At 39.5% G+C, this 17576-nt stretch overlaps 1 protein-coding gene across 1 annotated transcript in view; it reads left to right on the top strand.

Moving 5' to 3' along the window:
* Positions 1-17576, top strand: part of CNTN3 (contactin 3) — a 341782-nt gene that overhangs the window by 247161 nt on the left and 77045 nt on the right. The window contains exon 11 of the mRNA XM_042927535.1: positions 509-659. Coding sequence (XP_042783469.1) covers positions 509-659 — 151 coding nt within the window. The remainder of the gene's footprint in view (positions 1-508; positions 660-17576) is intronic.

The following is a 17576-nucleotide window of genomic DNA, read 5'->3' as shown; positions in this document are numbered from 1 at the left end:
AAAAATTATCCCAAGATTTAGAACTTCTAGGAACATACAATGATTGGAATTACTTTTTGAGCTTTGAAATCCTGTGAGTGGTGCCCACTCAATTAAGTAAATCAAGTACTGACATCTGTGTGCCAGGAAACTTTGAATGTAGTTATAACCCATGCGCCTGGGTGACTCAGTTGGTTGAGCATCTGACTTCGCCTCGGGTCATGACCTTGCAATTTGGGAGTTCCAGCCCCTTGCCTGGAGCCTTCTTTGGATTATCTCTCTCTCTCTCTCTCTCTCTCTCTCTCTCTCTCTTTGACCCTCCTCTGCTCACACTCTGTCTCTCTCTAAAAAATAAATCCACCTTAAAGAAAAATTTTAAGTAGTTGTAACCAATATTAGACTGTATGTTAACCCAACTAAAATTTAAATTAAAAAATAAATAAAAGTCATTATGAAGTCAACCTTTGAACCCACAGGTATTTTAAAATGTTAAATTGAAAGTAAATTTTCATTCTCTCTTCCCTTTCAGCTTCTGCTCCCGATTTTTCAAAGACTCCAATGAAAAAGTTGCTTCAAGTGCAAGTGGGCAGCATGGTCAGCTTGGATTGTAAACCTAGAGCCTCTCCCAAAGCACTCCGTTCATGGAAGAGAGGAGATGTGATCGTGCAGGAGAATGAAAGGTATTTTATTGTCCAAAATAATGGTGATGTACTCTTCTTACTTTCCATAGTGATGTCAAAGTGGATTCTTAGTATGAAATGAGAAGCAGCAGCATTTCAGTAGAATATGAGGTGTTGAAGAACCAAGACAGTGGTAACTTTGAGTCTGTAATACTTTCTCTTTTTTTATTAAAAAAAATTTTTTTTAACGTTTATTTATTTTTGAGACAGAGACAGAGCATGAATGGGGGAGGGTCAGAGAGAGAGAGACACAGAATCTGAAACAGGCTCCAGGCTCTGAGCTGTCAGCACAGAGCCCAACGCGGAGCTTGAACTCACGGACCGCGAGATCATGACCTGAGCGAAGTCTGACGCTTAACCGACCGAGCCACCCAGGCGCCCCGAGTCTGTAATACTTTCATGAAGATAGTAATAAATTTTTGAAATCGGAAAAGGGTTGGATATATCATCTAGCTTCTTCCCACATAGAATACCTTATTTTATCAAGGATTTTCTCCTCAGTCACCTGGTAAGACTCAAAAGTAGAATGATGAAAGGTCTGTCCTAGACTCAGATGAGCCAATGTCCCAGGACAAAGTAGAGAAGACATAATGAGAGTATATGCCAAATAAATACCAATATTGCCATTTCCCTGTATTGAAATAACTTCTCATTCCTGGTTTTAGTTTAGACAAAGGCTTGCTTGGTTTCCTGACTATTGTAATAATGAAGAGGAAGAATGAGACTTAAAGGTATCACTTATAGTGCGGACTGACTGCCCAGGTTCAAATCTTCATTCAGCCTTTTACTTCCTCAGTGTAAAGCTTTCCATTTGGTGTCTCATTTTCTCATTTTTAATGAAGATGATAATTAGTATGTTATGAGGCTTGTTAGCTAGATGAAATACATAAATATCTATACAGCACTTAGGTCATTACCTGTCAGTGAGTAAGTGTAAGTATTGGCTATTATTATTATTTATTGAGTACTTAACTGCATGCCAGGTATTATGCTCAGAGCTTGTGATAGGTAGAATATTGACCCCAAAGATGTCCGTGTCCTTTTCCTGTAAACCTTTGATTGTGTTACATAGATGACCAAAGGTAATTAAAGTTGAAGATAGAATAAAGGTTGGTAAGCAGATGACTTTAAAATTTGAAGTTTATCCTGGATTATGTGTGTAGGTTCAAAGTAATCACCTGAATACTTGTAAGAGGAAGAGGAAGGCAAAAGAGTTTGTCAGAAACATATGATAATCAAAGATAAGGCAGGAGAGATTTCACACTTCAGAGGGACTTCAGTTGGTATTTTTGGTTTGGAAGATGGTGGAAGGGAGCCATGAGCAAATGAATTTGCCGTACTCTCTAAGATGGGAACAGCCCTCAGTTGACAGCCAATAAGAAAACAGGGACCTTAGTCCCATAGCCACAACAAACTGAATTCTGTCAACAACATGAAGGAGTGTTTAGTAATTCTCAACCTTCCCAAGGAATGCAGCCCTGATAATACCTTGATTTTGGCCCAGCAAGACCTATACTGGACCTCTGACTTCCAGAACTATATTGTAATAAATTTGTGCTGTTTAGGCCAAATTACTAAATTTGTAGTAATTTATTATAGAAGCAAGAGGAAATTAGGGCACCTGGGTGGCTCAGTCAGTTAAGCGTCCAACTCTTGGTTTTGGCTTAAGTCATGATTTTGCAGTTCGTGGGTTCGAGCCCCACATCAGGCTATGCACGGTCAGTGTGGAGCCTGCTTGGAATTCTCTGTCTCTCCTTGTCTCTGTGTTCCTCCCCTGCTCATGCTAGCTCTCTTTCTCAAAAGTAAATTAATAAATTAAAAAAAAAAAAGTCAAGAGGAAACTAATATAGAGCTCTGTGTGCATTATCTTTTTTAAACATCTCTGCAACTCTGTGATGTATAGATCATATTATCATCTCCATTTTACTAATGGGGAAAATAAAACTTAGATAATACAATTTGCCTAAAGTCACATAAGCCAAGATTTTAATCCCTGACTCTAGATATAACCACTAAGTATTTTCAATGTCACATTTTGTATAAGGAGCCCAGAATTTTAGAGGCCATCTCAGCCTTTGAAGTCATGGAATCCAGATTACTCTTTTGGAGATGAGGGAAAACAAACAATAAAACATTAGGTCAAAAAAATATGGATTAATTTTTTTTTTTAATTACAAAGTCTTATTGCCGACAACCAAGTTGAACTGCTTTTATATTACCAAGACACCAAGGTATTTTTGTGAGTTGGTATGATAATACAATCTGCAATTCCTCCAGTATTTAATGGGAGACACTTCCATTAAAAAGGAGCCACAGCAGGATGACAAGGCAAAATTGTGAACTGAGTGATTAAACACAATCCAGCTAAATGCTGGGCCTCACAGAATAGATTTCTGGAATAGGAAGTTAATTAGTGATTTGGAGTTTAATTTTGTAAACCAGTTGAAACAAGTAAAGGCTTGTGGCACAAATTAGTTACTTGTGTCTGTACTGGAAGTTAAGTCTTCTCATGTAACTGCTGACTTTTCGTGTTAAAAAAGTTTTAAATAGTTTTAACTGTGTACATAAATTAAATAGTAGTTAAGTCCCAAGGATTTCAATGTTTTACACAATAATAAACCCACTTGTCCTCGCAGTAGTGCCTATAGTAGGCAGAGGTTTTTAATCTTAATTTCAAAAGAGGATAAGAAGATTAAGAGTTTTAGCAAGAGGCACACAAAGAGGGATTTACTCCCACATAGAGTAATGGGGTAATACAGGAAAAGAGAGTATAAATTCCAGAATCTGATCTGGGACTTCTGACTCGGCTCCTTACTACCTTGGTGTCATTAGATCTATTATGTAACACCTTTGAATCTTTATTTCCTCACTCACAAAAGAGATAATAATTCCTATGTTGCATAGTTACTATACAGCTAGCATTTAGCATAATGTCTGATATTTGCAGATATACTAATTGGTAAGAATAAGGATATTTTACAAATAAGATGTTGAAAGTAACAGTGACTAAGAAAGGCAGATGCCTTTTGGTTGGGTGATTCGTTGGCTGGTTGATGTCTCTCAAGGTAGGCAGTTGGGACTATCTGGAATCCACAGTTGTCCAAAACACAGACCTCTTTTATCTTGCTTTACTCTCTTCACATCCTGAACCAAGATGGTTGCCATGGCTTTAGCTCCTCAATGTCATCTCCCAGTGACAGGAAGGAGGCAGGTAGAAATCAGGGTACACTTCTTCCTCTTTTTAGGAACGTCTCAGAATACGGCTATTTCCTTTATGCCTTATTGGGCAGAAATTAGTTAGCTGACCAAACTGAAATGCAGGGGAGATTGGGGAATATGGATTTTTTTTTTCTTTTGGCAGGACTGTATGCAATGAGAATTTGGGATTACATTTTTGTTTGTTTGTTTGTTTGTTTGGGTTTTTTCAAACTGGCATTATGTTTTAAGTAGAAAGAGGAAAACGATTTACTCTAACATGTATCATGTTCATCAGTGTTACTTCTATCCATTTCAGGACTACTGACCCTCCACTTTGTTTTAAGTATTTGTAACATCTCTTTGATGAATAAGAAAACTTTTAGATGTAAAAATAGGGTTAAAAAGAGGAAACATGTTTATGAAGAGGGTCCATAGTGTTGCAGTCCCTCCCAAGTATCTTAGTTTGAGCTTTTATAACACAATACCATAAACCAGATGGCTTATAAACAACAGAAATGTATTTCTCACAGCTCTGGGTGTGGTCATCCAAGATCAGGGTGCCAGCTTGGTCAAGTTCTGATAAGGGGCTTCTTCTCGGTTTCAGATGGCAGTCTTCTCCTTACATCCTCACATGACAGACAGAGCAAGAGAGCCCTCTGGGGTCTCATAAGGGCATTAATCTCATCCAGGAGGGCTCCCTGCTCATGACCTAATCACCTCCCAAAGGCCCAGCCTCTTAATACCATCACATTGGGGATTAGGATTTAACACATGAATTTTGGGGAGACTCAAACATTCAGTACATAGTACCGGGTCTGATTATTTGGATTTTGCTTTTATCTCTTTGGACAGCAAAAGTACTGATGAGTCGGAGCCTTGATGCTTAGGGGAAACGCTGCTAGAAGCAATTATTGAACAAGTTACACTTTTGAATCTTCTCCAAGTTCATGTGAAATCAGAGTGGGCCTCAGCCATCACTTGGCAGCAAAAGCCCCATGTCTGTCCCTCTTGACTTGGTCACAGCCTTAAGCCAAATTGAGGAAGCACTTTAAATGATAGATTTATTGTGGTTGTTGAATCATTGGCTGTTCTGACTTAAAACATCGAGATTCAAATCTCATTTGGGGGAACAAATGACACATTTGAAAATAGAAGACAAAATTTTTGATAGGGTATTTATGGCAGGATTGTAAATCCATTCGTTTTTTAGGTTTTTTTCTTTTCCTTTTTCTTTATCTTTTGTATATGAACTTGGGTTTGTCACTGCATGAGGAACTTATAAATAGGAAAGCTTTCTCCAGCCTAGCGTAGGAAATGCTGGTGGCAAATACACTTTTGATTAAGCCAGTATATACATATACTTTATTATTTAAAGCCCAAATCAAGAAAAATAAATGTAAAAAAATAAAGTCTAAATCAGGAAAAGAAATTAAGGATTAAATATGTCTTAAAAATCGCAAAAATTAATAAATATGTCTACTGTGTAAATCACACAATCACACAATGAATAATTATCTTCTACCTGGTTTGTAAGGTTTTATATCAGCACAATAACAGCTTTGTAATTAACGCATCAGGCATAGTAATGAGAATCTAAGTCACTGAGACAACTAAATTACAGAATCGCTTTGAAGAAATCAGGGTTATTGCTTTGAGGTCGAGAGAGCATCTCAAACTAAGGTACTAAAGGAATTACTTCCCAGCAGAGGTCTTAGAAAAGCTGTTCTGAATAGATTACAAGAGCTTACAATGTAAAAAGTGATTCTTTTTTTTTTTTTTTTTTTTTTTTTTTGGTTTGTTTTCATTTTAATTGGAAAAACTTTTTTTTTTTTTTTTTTTTTTTTTTTTTTTTTTTTTTTAATATATGAAATTTACTGTCAAATTGGTTTCCATACAACACCCAGTGCTCATCCCAAAAGGTGCCCTCCTCAATACCCATCACCCACCCTGCCCTCCCTCCCACCCCCCATCAACCCTCAGTTTGTTCTCAGTTTTTAACAGTCTCTTATGCTTTGGCTCTCTCCCACTCTAACCTCTTTTTTTTTTTTTTTTTTCCTTCCCCTCCCCCATGGGTTTCTGTTATGTTTCTCAGGATCCACATAAGAGTGAAACCATATGGTATCTGTCTTTCTCTGTATGGCTTATTTCACTTAGCATCACACTCTCCAGTTCCATCCATGTTGCTACAAAAGGCCATATTTCATTTTTTCTCATTGCCACGTAGTATTCCATTGTGTATATAAACCACAATTTCTTTATCCATTCATCAGTTGATGGACATTTAGGCTCTTTCCATAATTTGGCTATTGTTGAGAGTGCCGCTATAAACATTGGGGTACAGGTGCCCCTATGCATCAGTACTCCTGTATCCCTTGGATAAATTCCTAGCAGTGCTATTGCTGGGTCATAGGGTAGGTCTATTTTTAATTTTCTGAGGAACCTCCACACTGCTTTCCAGAGCGGCTGCACCAATTTGCATTCCCACCAACAGTGCAAGAGGGTTCCTGTTTCTCCACATCCTCTCCAGCATCTATAGTCTCCTGATTTCTTCATTTTGGCCACTCTGACTGGCGTGAGGTGGTATCTGAGTGTGGTTTTGATTTGTATTTCCCTGATAAGGAGCGACGTTGAACATCTTTTCATGTGCCTGTTGGCCATCCGGATGTCTTCTTTAGAGAAGTGTCTATTCATGTTTTCTGCCCATTTCTTCACTGGGTTATTTGTTTTTCGGGTGTGGAGTTTGATGAGCTCTTTATAGATTTTGGATACTAGCCCTTTGTCCGATGTGTCATTTGCAAATATCTTTTCCCATTCCGTTGGTTGCCTTTTAGTTTTGTTGGTTGTTTCCTTTGCTGTGCAGAAGCTTTTTATCTTCATAAGGTCCCAGTAATTCACTTTTGCTTTTAATTCCCTTGCCTTTGGGGATGTGCCGAGTAAGAGATTGCTACGGCTGAGGTCAGAGAGGTCTTTTCCTGCTTTCTCCTCTAAGGTTTTGATGGTTTCCTGTCTCACATTCAGGTCCTTTATCCATTTTGAGTTTATTTTTGTGAATGGTGTGAGAAAGTGGTCTAGTTTCCACCTTCTGCATGTTGCTGTCCAGTTCTCCCAGCACCATTTGTTAAAGAGACTGTCTTTTTTCCATTGGATGTTCTTTCCTGCTTTGTCAAAGATGAGTTGGCCATACGTTTGTGGGTCTAGTTCTGGGGTTTCTATTCTATTCCATTGGTCTATGTGTCTGTTTTTATGCCAATACCATGATGTCTTGATGATGACAGCTTTGTAGTAGAGGCTAAAGTCTGGGATTGTGATGCCTCCTGCTTTGGTCTTCTTCTTCAAAATTACTTTGGCTATTCGGGGCCTTTTGTGGTTCCATATGAATTTTAGGATTGCTTGTTCTAGTTTCGAGAAGAATGCTGGTGCAATTTTGATTGGGATTGCATTGAATGTGTAGATAGCTTTGGGTAGTATTGACATTTTGACAATATTTATTCTTCCAATCCATGAGCAGGGAATGTCTTTCCATTTCTTTATATCTTCTTCAATTACCTGCATAAGCTTTCTATAGTTTTCAGCATACAGATCTTTTACATCTTTGGTTAGATTTATTCCTAGGTATTTTATGCTTCTTGGTGCAATTGTGAATGGGATCAGTTTCTTCATTTGTCTTTCTGTTGCTTCATTGTTAGTGTATAAGAATGCAACTGATTTCTGCACATTGATTTTGTATCCTGCAACTTTGCTGAATTCATGTATCAGTTCTAGCAGACTTTTGGTGGAGTCTATCGGATTTTCCATGTATAATATCATGTCATCTGCAAAAAGCGAAAGCTTGACTTCATCTTTGCCAATTTTGATGCCTTTGATTTCCTTTTGTTGTCTGATTGCTGATGCTAGAACTTCCAGCACTATATTAAATAGCAGCGGTGACAGTGGGCATCCCTGTCGTGTTCCTGATCTCAGGGAAAAAGCTCTCAGTTTTTCCCCGTTGAGGATGATGTTAGCTGTGGGCTTTTCATAAATGGCCTTTATGATCTTTAAGTATGTTCCTTCTATCCCGACTTTCTCAAGGGTTTTTATTAAGAAAGGGTGCTGGATTTTGTCAAAGGCCTTTTCTGCATCGATTGACAGGATCATATGGTTCTTCTCTTTTTTTTTGTTAATGTGATGTATCACGTTGATCGATTTGCGAATGTTGAACCAGCCCTGCATCCCAGGAATGAATCCCACTTGATCATGGTGAATAATTCTTTTTATATGCTGTTGAATTCGATTTGCTAGTATCTTATTAAGAATTTTTGCATCCATATTCATCAGGGATATTGGCCTGTAGTTCTCTTTTTTTACTGGGTCTCTGTCTGGTTTAGGAATCAAAGTAATACTGGCTTCATAGAATGAGTCTGGAAGTTTTCCTTCCCTTTCTATTTCTTGGAATAGCTTGAGAAGGATAGGTATTATCTCTGCTTTAAATGTCTGGTAGAACTCCCCTGGGAAGCCATCTGGTCCTGGACTCTTATTTGTTGGGAGATTTTTGATAACCGATTCAATTTCTTCGCTGGTTATGGGTCTGTTCAAGCTTTCTATTTCCTCCTGATTGAGTTTTGGAAGAGTGTGGGTGTTTAGAAATTTGTCCATTTCTTCCAGGTTGTCCAATTTGCTGGCATATAATTTTTCATAGTATTCCCTGATAATTGTTTGTATCTCTGAGGGATTGGTTGTAATCATTCCATTTTCATTCATGATTTTATCTATTTGGGTCATCTCCCTTTTCTTTTTGAGAAGCCTGGCTAGAGGTTTGTCAATTTTGTTTATTTTTTCAAAAAACCAACTCTTGGTTTCGTTGATCTGCTCTACAGTTTTTTTAGATTCTATATTGTTTATTTCTGCCCTGATCTTTATGATTTCTCTTCTTCTGCTGGGTTTAGGCTGCCTTTGCTGTTCTGCTTCTATTTCCTTTAGGTGTGCTGTTAGATTTTGTATTTGGGATTTTTCTTGTTTCTTGAGATAGGCCTGGATTGCAATGTATTTTCCTCTCAGGACTGCCTTCGCTGCATCCCAAAGCGTTTGGATTGTTGTATTTTCATTTTCGTTTGTTTCCATATATGTTTTAATTTCTTCTCTAATTGCCTGGTTGACCCACTCATTCGTTAGTAGGGTGTTCTTTAACCTCCATGCTTTTGGAGGTTTTCCAGACTTTTTCCTGTGGTTGATTTCAAGCTTCATAGCATTGTGGTCTGAAAGTATGCATGGTATAATTTCAATTCTTGTAAACTTATGAAGGGCTGTTTTGTGACCCAGTATATGATCTATCTTGGAGAATGTTCCATGTGCACTCGAGAAGAAAGTATATTCTGTTGCTTTGGGATGCAGAGTTCTAAATATATCTGTCAAGTCCATCTGATCCAATGTATCATTCAGGGCCCTTGTTTCTTTATTGACTGTGTGTCTAGATGATCTATCCATTTCTGTAAGTGGGGTGTTAAAGTCCCCTGCAATGACCACATTCTTATCAATAAGGTTGCTTATGTTTATGAGTAATTGTTTTATATATCTGGGGGCTCGGGTATTTGGCGCATAGACATTTATAATAGTTAGCTCTTCCTGGTGGATAGACCCTGTGATTATTATATAATGCCCTTCTTCATCTCTTGTTACAGCCTTTAATTTAAAGTCTAGTTTGTCTGATATAAGTATGGCTACTCCAGCTTTCTTTTGGCTTCCAGGAGCATGATAAATAGTTCTCCATCCCCTCACTCTCAATCTAAAGGTGTCCTCAGATCTAAAATGAGTCTCTTGTAGACAGCAAATAGATGGGTCTTGTTTTTTTATCCATTCTGATACCCTATGTCTTTTAGTTGGCGCATTTAATCCATTTACATTCAGTGTTATTATAGAAAGATACGGGTTTAGAGTCATTGTGATGTCTGTATGTTTTATGCTTGTAGTGATGTCTCTGGTACTTTGTCTCACAGGATCCCCCTTAGGATCTCTTGTAGGGCTGGTTTCGTGGTGACAAATTCCTTCAGTTTTTGTTTGTTTGGGAAGACCTTTATCTCTCCTTCTATTCTAAATGACAGACTTGCTGGATAAAGGATTCTCGGCTGCATATTTTTCCTGTTTAGCACACTGTAGATATCGTGCCAAGCCTTTCTGGCCTGCCAAGTGTCAAAGGAGAGATCAGTCACGAGTCTTATAGGTCTCCCTTTATATGTGAGGGCACGTTTATCCCTTGCTGCTTTCAGAATTTTCTCTTTATCCTTGTATTTTGCCAGTTTCACTATGATATGTCGTGCAGAAGATCGATTCAAGTTACGTCTGAAGGGAGTTCTCTGTGCCTCTTGGATTTCAATGCCTTTTTCCTTCCCCAGTTCAGGGAAGTTCTCAGCTATAATTTGTTCAAGTACCCCTTCAGCACCCTTCCCTCTCTCTTCCTCCTCTGGGATACCAATTATGCGTATATTATTTTTTTTTAGTGTATCACTTAGTTCTCTAATTTTCCCCTCATACTCCTGGATTTTTTTATCTCTCTTTCTTTCAGCTTCCTCTTTCTCCATAACTTTATCTTCTAGTTCACCTATTCTCTCCTCTGCCTCTTCAAGCCGAGCCATCGTGGATTCCATTTTGTTTTGCAATTCGTTTAAAGCGTTTTTCAACTCCTCGTGACTGTTCCTTAGTCCCTCGATCTTTGTGGCAAGAGATTCTCTGCTGTCCTGTATACTGTTTTCAAGTCCAGCGATTAATTTTATGACTATTATTCTAAATTCACTTTCTGTTATATTATTTAAATCCTTTTTGATCAGTTCATTAGCTGTTGTTATTTCCTGGAGATTCTTCTGAGGGGAATTCTTCCGTTTGGTCATTTTGGAGAGTCCCTGGAGTGGTGAGGACCTGCAGTGCACTTCCCCTGTGCTGTGGTGTATAACTGGAGTTAGTGGGCGGGGCCGCAGTCCGACCCGATGTCTGCCCCCAGCCCACTGCTGGGGCCACAGTCAGACTGGTGTGTGCCTTCTCTTCCCCTCTCCTAGGGGCGGGATTCACTGTGGGGTGGCGTGTCCCGTCTGGGCTACTCGCACACTGCCAGGCTTGTGTTGCTGGGGATCTGGCGTATTAGCTGGGGTGGGTAGGCAAGGTGCACGGGGGCTGGAGGGGCAGGCTTAGCTCGCTTCTCCTTAGGTGATCCACTTCAGGAGGAGCCCTGTGGCAGCGGGAGGGAGTCAGATCCGCTGCCGGAGGTTTGGCTCCGCAGAAGCACAGAGTTGGGTGTTTGCGCGGAGCGAGCAAGTTCCCTGGCAGGAACTGGTTCCCTTTGGGATTTTGGCTGGGGGATGGGCGGGGGAGATGGCGCTGGCGCCTTTGTTCCCCGCCAAGCTGAGCTCTGCCGTCCGGGGGCTCAGCAGCTCTCCCTCCCTTTGTCCTCCAGCCTTCCCGCTTTCCGAGCAGAGCTGTTAACTTCTGACCTCCCAGACGCTAAGACGCGCTTGCTGTCGGAACACAGTCCGTCCGGCCCCTCCGCTTTTGCCAGCCAGACTCGGGGGCTCTGCTTGGCCGGCGAGCCGCCCCTCCGCCCCGGTTCCCTCCCGCCAGTCCGTGGAGCGCGCACCGCCTCGCCGCCCTTCCTACCCTCTTCCGTGGGCCTCTGGTCTGCGCTTGACTCCGGAGACTCCCTTCTGCTAATCCTCTGGCGGTTTTCTGTGTTCTTTAGGCAGGTGTAGGTGGAATCTAAGTGATCGGCAGGACGCGCTGTGAGCCCCGCGTCCTCCTACGCCGCCATCTTCCGGAACTGGAAAAAGTGATTCTTAAGGTCTTAAAATCAAGTGGTCATTCAGTCATTGGAAAATATTTTGAGCACCTACTCTGTGCTAGGAACTAGATATTTAATTTTTGTCAGAGAAGTCCATCCTCTTGTTGGTAGCTTTTCAGGTATACAGACAAGCGCAGTAAAACTCAATTGGTAAAGTACAGTATGTTCTGTGATTACCAGAGAAGGCTCCATCTCCAAATTAGGGATCTGAGCAGACTTCTGGAGAATGTAATATGTACAGCAAGACTTGAAAAATGACTAGAGTTCGCTGAAGAAGAATGCTTCAGAGGAAGGCATAAATACCTGAGTAGCTTCAGTTTACTTCAAGTGTGAAGTGTCTGGCAAGGGGGAATGCAGACAGAATAGGACTATCGAGGTGAGCAGGAATCTTACTGAGAATGATGGTAAGCTAAATCAAGAAGTTTGGGCTTTATTCCATAGGCACTGAGAAACAACAGAGTAATATCAAAGTAGCAGAATTAAAAGATCAATTTTAATTTTGATTATTTTCTTTAAAAAAGCACAATGGTGGCAACAGAACATGGATTGGAGTGGCAGAAAGACTTGAGGGAAGAACCTCCCTTAGTAGTAATTCACCAGTCTGAACATGAGACTATTCTAGCCTGAACTGAAGAAATGGCAGTGAGAATGGAGAGAAGCATTGAGTATGAGAAGGGGTTAAATCCACAGGACATAGGAGTTGTTGATGAAATTAATGATTTGACAAAAACTTGAGAGGCAAGAATGAATCCTAAATTTCCAGCTTAGACATCATGGAGCATGGTAGACCTATTCAGTGAGAGAGAGAACATTACAGAAAGAGCAGAAGTCAGTGCAAATCCAAGTGCTATTTAGGATTGTTTGTGTTTGAATTGCTTATTGGAAACCCAACTGGATATATGAGCATACAGAAGTTGACTAAATGAACCTGGAATTCAGGAGAAAACCTTGAGCTATAGGTAGAAATTTAGGTGTTCTGAGCATGACATGGTAGCTGTGAAACCATGGCCTTAGAATTGTCTTGAAACATACCTAACATTACCTGGTAGAGCATCAACACCTTACTTCTGAAGCTGATGGAAATTTACGCTATGAGTAGAGAATCCTGTTTTTACAGTCTTTGTTAAATGACTAACAGTCATAATTTATAAAGAATCAATTTATTAAGTCAGGCGGAGAAAGAAGATACCGTATGTTTTCACTTATATGCGGAGCCTGAGAAACTTAACAGAAGACCATGGGGGAGGGGAAGGGAAAAAATAGTTAAAAAGGGGGAGGGAGGCAAACTATAAGAGACTCTTAAATACTGAAAACAAACTGACAGTTGATCGGGCATGGGGGAGAGGGAAAGTGGGTGATGGGCATTGAGGAGGGCACCTGTTGGGTTGAACAGAGGGTGTTGTATGGAAAACAACTTGACAACAAATTATATGTAATAAATAGATACATAGATAGATAGATAGATAGATAGATAGATAGATAGGTAGATAGAAGCAAAAGAATCGATTTATTAAGTAAAAGTCAGCCTAAGTCTCCTAGTATGCAAATATTCTAACCTTTGAAATTACTAGCATCGGGACTGGGCAAAGTTGTTGTTGTTTGCTATCTTGTTGTTTTGTTTTATATCTGTATCATCCAGTACTGAGAAAAGTTACTGTGCTTTTTCTCCCTGCAGGAAACAGCGGTTTCTGAATAAACAGAAATGCCCTGCCCCTTTGAGTGTTCAGTGGTATTACACCAAGTGTTGGTGTTTTACTGTTCTTTGATTCATTCATTCATTGGCTTATAATCCACATATTTTCAAAAAAGACTGGAGTGAAAATAGAATGTTTTTTCTCCTTAAGCAAAGTAAAATTGGAAAAGACTCTAGAGAATGCGAGCAGGCATGGTATTCAAGAAGAAATAGCCAGTTGGCATATTTTAAAGAATGGTTAGCTTTTCTGTATCACTTAGTGGTACTTAAAATGCATTAACCAATTATTTTTAAAAATAGGGCTTTCAGTTGAATGCTATTACTTACAGTAGTAAATATTTTATTGCAATAGCCTCAATTCAAAAAAAGTCAAAGAATGGCCCATTACTTCTAATTAAACACATTAAAATTGTTTCATATGTTCTAGGCAGCATTTAATATTATAGAAGTTTAAATGCTTTTTAAAGAAAAATAGTAAAGGGTTTTTTTCCAAATATTAATAGCCATAATCCACACAATGCTTTTAAAATGTATTAACCAATTCTTAGCATACATTTTACATATATTTAGAAACTGGCTTTCAAGTGCAATGAGGACGATGTGCTGTATGAATCCATTTATATGACATTGCTGAAAAAAGTATGGCTTTAGAGACAAAAAACAGTGATCACTGTTGCCAGAGTGGATGGAGAGGTTGACTGTTTAGGCACCTGGGAGAACTTTCAGGGGTGAGGGAATTATTCTAGGTCTTGACTGTGACAGTGGTTACATGTCCACATTGATTTGTTAAAACTCACCGAACTGCATACCAAAAGTGAATTACAATAAATATAAATTATACTTTCGTTTTTTTAAGCAAAATTTTACATGCAATCTTACACTCACCTCATCCTGAATTTGTGAGTAGCTTAAAGAAATTAAGGGCTCAAGAAATGCTCCCAGGAGGCCACTTTTGCCTTCTGTAAAACATTGAGCAATTCCATGACAGCACTTAGAAGCAGAATCAAAACTTTTGCCAGTAACCAAAATAATTCTGTCAGAGCAAGAACCACTTGGCATTTCTGCTCCTGCTACTACTAGTCACCACACTCTTGCTTTGTAAAGATGTGTCTAGGAGCTCTGTTACTATTCAGCAAATCTGTTAGATGGTGCTTCCCCTTATTTCAAGCTCTTAGACGAAGAAGAATGATACCTTTGCCAAAGTTTCAGTCTCCGTCCCTTCCCTATTCAACCACCTGTCTTGGCTCCTCTCTCTCTTATCACAGGAGAGTCTGTATTTTTTTTCATACTGTTCAAAATGCTGCTCCCTTGTCTATCTGCCTTCGGTTACCCCCTCTCACCCAAAGAGCTGGATTTTGTTATCTTCCCCTTCATCCTAAAGCTACCATCTAAACAGCTGTTACTTCACAACTACCCTATGGATATGGAAGCTCAGTGGATTTTAGTTAATCTACCCTCGGGCAAACAGCTAAAATCTCAGGTAATTCTTTGCTCCTGTACCATTAGTTCCAAATTAATCTCTAGGTGGTAAATTTAGAAGATCAAAGGAGATTTTTATTTAATATGTGTGATGTTGCCACTTTCAGGACTTGGCTATTAGTTGAGTAAAGATTGACATTCCGGCTCCCTGTCTGTAGGGAAGGTACTCGTGTTATCCACTAATTTGTCATATCTTTATTCAGCAGTGGGGGCTGCCCTCAGCACTAATACACAGATGAATACAAAACAGTAAGGGCCCTTAAAGAGCCCACAACACAATCTGTTTAGAGTTTGGAAAACTTAGCCATCAGTTACACTGGGATCGACTATATGGTCAAGGTGACCATATAATTTATTCTGTAAACTGAGAAGAGGAAGGGGGTACTGCTAGGAATCACCTCCAGGACAAGATGGATAAACTGGACATTGCCACCTTGCCTGCAGTGGAGGCGTACAGAAGCCAGTGAGAAGCAAAGAGAAGACATGCCAGCTCAGCCTTGGGAATTGGGAGAGCAGTTCCATAGAAGGAGAGGCATCTCAAAGGAAGTACCCCCAGAGCTATGTTTTGAAGGATATGTAAAATCCAGCAGAACAAAAGAGCAGGGAAAACACCATGTGAACAAAATGGTTGATGACATAGACAGGAGGCGAAACTACATATTCATTCCAATTGTGTCCGTGCTGAAGTTCACAAATGATCAGGAAAATAAAAGAGCCTGAACTGAGTTCTTTCCCACATAGACAGCCATCTCTCTCCCTTCAAAGGAAATGAGCATCGGAAGATCTTTTTAATTAAAGGGGAGATTGAGATAGCTGGGTAAAAATACAACCATCTTAGAGAATAGAGAGCAGCCCTCTTCCCTGTCTGGGTTCCCTAATCCACACCTCCATTTTTCTCATGCTTCCAGCTGTTAAGGGAAGAGGAAAGGGCACGTTTGCCCCTTAAGTCCCATACCCTATGAGAAGATTAAGCTATTACTTAACAGTGAAGTTAAGAGAAGAATCAATGGAATCCAGATTTTTGGTTTTGGATGGGCTCTTAGGAAGCCATCCCAATCACTTCCTCTCTGCTGCATCCCACCTGCCAACCACCAGTACATGCCCACAGAGCTTCTCCCATTAACTATGGACATCTAAGTTTCCGAATGTGTACTTGTATTAGTATTTACATCAATTATTTATGCCTAATGGGCATGCAGCATACTAAATACTGTACACATTATTCACTGTGTCAGATGAAGGTAAATCTATGTTTAATTTGTTTCTTGATTTAATTGTAACACATGGAAAGAGCAAAGCATCAGAATCAGAAAGGTGTGTGTCAGATTTTGGCCCTTTCACTTAAGACCTAGGTGGAGCTAGACAGGTTATTTAATTTCTGAGTCTTGTTTCTTTATTTGTGCCAGAAATTCTTTTTTTTTTAATTTTTTAATGTTTATTTTTTGAGAGAGAGAGAGAGAGAGAGACAAAGTGTTAACTGGGGAAGGGCCGAGAGAGAGAGGGAGACACAGAATCTGAAGCAGGTTCCAAGCTCCAGGCTGTTAGCACAGAGCCCAATGCAGGGCTTGAACTCACGAACCGCAAGATTGTGACCTGAGCCGAAGTCGGATGCTTAACCAACTGAGCCACCCAGGTGCCCCTTTTGCAGAAATTCTTATTGCAAAGTTAGGCAGTATGTTAGGTGACATTTGCTTGGCACATACTCTTAGCAAAGGTTGAACAAAAATACTGACCTGTCCTGACAAAGAAAGAAAGGACCAAGTTTCCTTTGGAAAGATTATTTCCAACTCTGTCCCTGCTCCATTTCTCTCACATTTCTTTATCTCAGTGGACTCTAGTTACAAAGATAAAAATAAGGTAGTATGTTTGAAGCATCTCCTACTGTGGCTTCTATATATATGCTCTCCAAAAAAGCACCTGTTGATGTCGTTTTTAATATTAACTTTTTTTATCACGTTGCTCAGATGCTTTAGGAGTAATAAGACTGAGTTAAAAAGAAATGTGAGCAGGGGCACCTGACTGGCTCAGCTGGTAGAGAGTGCAACTCTTAACCTTGGGGTTATGAGTTCGTGCCCCATGTTGGGTGTGGAGATCAAAAAAACATTGTGAGTAAAGACATTTGTTTTCTATAACACTCAGTTGAGTTTTCCATTATCTAAACTTCCTAAACAAATAAATTTTACCTAAATGTTATTAAAGAAATTGCTGTTTTTATAAATCATATCTGCTAAATTTTGCAGATGACCATGTAAAAACTCAGATTGATTTTTAAGAATTATAAAAGTTAAGGCCACTTTAAAATATTTTGTCAGTGTCATGATTTTGGTAGGAGAAAGCTGGTTAATGAATTTAAATGTGCTGGACATTGGAATCTACTTCAAGCCAGTTGCTTGTTACAAGTGGGTAAATTAATTAATTCATACCCATACTCAGCATAAATGTTTATTTACTGGGTGTCATCACCCAAACCACATTTCTTTGGTCATAGGGCATTTCTTGCTCAAGCCCATAAATCCCACACTCACTTGCCTAATAGCCCAGTCAATGTTCTGTATGCCACTTCTCAATGAAAATTGAAAAAATAAAAATATTAATGCTATTATAGAAACATGTATTATCATTACATACTACTTTTGCATTTTTTCTGCTAATATGTTTAAGATAGGAAAAATCAGATGCTTTCTCTCAAAGTACGAATATTGACTCTTAAGACTATCAAGTTAGAGGGGCACCTGGGTGGCTCAGTCGG

Source organism: Panthera leo, chromosome A2, assembly GCF_018350215.1.
Source record: "Panthera leo isolate Ple1 chromosome A2, P.leo_Ple1_pat1.1, whole genome shotgun sequence".
NCBI classification, from domain to species: Eukaryota; Metazoa; Chordata; class Mammalia; order Carnivora; family Felidae; genus Panthera; species Panthera leo.
This window is presented reverse-complemented; position numbering and strand designations above follow the sequence as displayed.